We start from the raw sequence: 3002 nt of genomic DNA on the forward strand, positions 1-3002 counted from the left end.
GTAATTGTGAACCATGCAACCAGCCGTGCCGCCTGCAGCACAATTAATCACTGTCACTCAGATGATCGCACGTCGTATATGCTAGCACATTGTGTCAGCACTACTGAGAGTATCCATACTCCTCTGTCGAATGATTGGCCGGTCTGTAACTGACGGACATCATTTCAAAGTGTAACGACTGAAGTCAACCTACACATAGATAATGGCGTCATAAACAAACATTTTACTTCACCGCCAGTCTCTACCCCGCCGCCAGTCGAGGTGCCGTCGCGTCATGTCACCTAAATATGAAAAAAATTGTGATATTCCCCAAATTTATTCTAAGTTCTGTTAGTGTCCACCGTATGCGTTGAATACGCCTGAGTTGTGATGACGATGGTTATTGACGTCTTTGGAAAATTTACATAAAAGCCTGCTCCCAACCATAGTAATATAGTCTCTTTGCATATAACTGTTGGTGCCCAAGCAATCACTTCCACCTTCGACTAGTTGAATATGTGTCCATGCAATCATTTCCACCTTCGACCAGTTTTTCCAAATAACACTTAATAAAGGATGCTAAGTCTGAAATAAGTGAACTCAGTCAGAGGTGCCATTGGGAATGGCGCGCCTGCTCCTATGTGGAACGAAATTTTCTCTACTATCGGACTATGTAAAAATACTCGTCTCTATGGTTTCGTATGAGTCATCACTTCTATCTCTATAAATTTCTAATAATCCCCTAGGTCCGGTCCTCCAAGTCCTGTCCTAAATATCCGCCTAGAGTACTTTGTCCACAGCTTCTAAGAGACCCTGGCAGGGCATCAGGTGGTATATTGATGATATTGTCATTTGCTCAGTTGATGATTTGGAGCACTAGAATCATATTATTGCATTCTTTGAGCGGTGTGGCAAGTATGACATCCAACTTGGCCTTTGCAAGGCGCGGATTGGGTAATACAAGTGACCTTTGAAGATTGTAGGGTGATGGTACAATTATCAGGGCGTTACAATGTTAGCTCATCGCTTAGCGGCACTGTTCGAGGTTGACCGTCTAACCAACCAGAACCGTTTGCGGTCTTGGTACTACACGGTAGTCTTTTGACAGCGTTATGGTGATGAGGTTTCTAAAATCCTGAAGCCTATGTCGGCCTTCTTTAAGGATGGGATCCGTTTTAAGTTCGGTGCTGATCAATAGGCAGCGTTTGACTTAATCAATGAGCGTCTCAACACTTGGGCGATTTTAGCCACGCCGGAGCCAGGTGCACGACTATACCAGTTCGCCGATGCCTGTGAGCACATCGGCCTTGGTGGTGCGGTTTATGTTCTGCGGAACGACTTTTCTTCAAAGTTCTCACCGGCTCACCTTAATTTTCATACAACTGACAAGGAATGGCTTGCACAATTGTATGACCTTGGAAAACGTTGTGGGGTGTTTGATATCTCCCGCCACCCTATTACAATTCCCACGGACTGTCGAGTACTTTTGACTTCATGGAACTGAAAGTTCTTTGTGGATGGTCCTCGTGGTCGGCGTCAATTGTGTTAGCAGGAAGTTGCATGTCCGGGACAAGGACAATGCCACAGCGGATATGCTGAGCCGTCTAGCCACCAAGGTAGATCTCTGGATGGACCCTGTTGCCGTGTTAGGTAGCGATATACTGTTGGCTCCCCCCCCCTTTTCGGCCAATAAGAAATACTTTGCTATGGCTGAGAGAACTTGGGGTTCGCATACCCATGATGCCGTTTCTCTCACAGGCAACAGCCACTTGTCTAACATTGTCTCTCCCTCTTTGGATGGTGGTGCGTTCTCAAAGTTATGGACGTTTCTGAATTTGGGGGTGAACTCCTCATGGGTGGCAATTCCTCGTATTTTAGTCAAGGTTATCGCTGTAGATGAGGCAGACTTTCCTTTGATGTGCCCTTATCTCTCGGATGTGCCATGGTTCAAGCCCATGTTGTCATAGTTATCGAGAGAACCTATTATTATCTCCCCGGTGAAAAGAGTCTTCTCGAAAAATTGTGACCAATTAATTTTGATGAATCATCACCACATGACCCCTTGTGAAACGATGAAACATAGAATTATTGAGAAATCGCGAATAGGTTAGATCTTAAAGCTCGTACATAGACATTATGTAGACATTTAGGCTTAGTTGTAGACCAGTAGACCTTTAGACCACTACGGGTCTGTCGGAAAGAGTACAAATAGGGGTTTTAGAATCCCCAGACTTTCACACAGAGGATTTAAGGAAGGACATATGAGGATTACTAAGAATACTTGAGTCGTATGCTTTGACTAGGGCCGAGCCAAAAGTCAATAAGGGATACTACTGAGAATGTTCGCCTGTCTTTTGGTAGGGTTTAGGGTTTATAGTGTACCTTGTGAACCAGAATTTTTGGACTCAGGGCTTTTCGGGATTGGGCAAGGATTTGTGGAATCTTGCCGGCCACGATCAAATTGGGATCAAGACAGGAAACTATTTATTAAAAATATAGGAACAGGCTCAGGGACTCAGTGATCTTAGATGTAAACTCTTCTCTTTGAATATGTTTTCTAAAGAAAAACAAAACAAAAACCAGAAAACAACAACAGAATAAACATATAATAATGAGTAGAGAAAAATATTATTAAAAAATGAGTGTGACAGCCACACAGAGTCCCAGGAGAGTACATTTTTCACAGAAAAATTTCAAAAAGAAGAAAAAAAGTATAACCTACTAAAATAAATAAATAAGAGCACACAGAAAAAATCGAAAAGACAAAAAACATATATATACATACATACATATATATATATATATACATATATATATATACATACATATATATATACATATACATATATATACACACACACACATATATATGTATATACATACATATATGCATATAAATATATATATACATACATACATACATATATATATACATATATACATATATATACATATTTATATATACATACATATATACATATATATATATATACATAGATACATATATATATATATATACACAC

The 3002-nt window shown here is 40.6% G+C and overlaps 1 protein-coding gene across 1 annotated transcript; it reads left to right on the forward strand.

Annotated features, from left to right (window-relative positions):
* Positions 1-1571: 1571 nt before the first annotated feature.
* SARC_13843 (hypothetical protein) lies at positions 1572-1946 on the forward strand (the record flags this gene model as incomplete). Its single annotated transcript, XM_014292025.1, has 1 exon — positions 1572-1946. The coding sequence occupies one exon, from the start codon at positions 1572-1574 to the stop codon at positions 1944-1946; it is 375 nt and encodes a 124-aa protein (XP_014147500.1).
* Between the last annotated feature and the right edge of the window lie 1056 nt (positions 1947-3002).

The sequence above is a fragment of the Sphaeroforma arctica genome (genome assembly GCF_001186125.1).
Source record: "Sphaeroforma arctica JP610 unplaced genomic scaffold supercont1.3817, whole genome shotgun sequence".
In the NCBI taxonomy this organism is placed as follows: Eukaryota; class Ichthyosporea; order Ichthyophonida; genus Sphaeroforma; species Sphaeroforma arctica.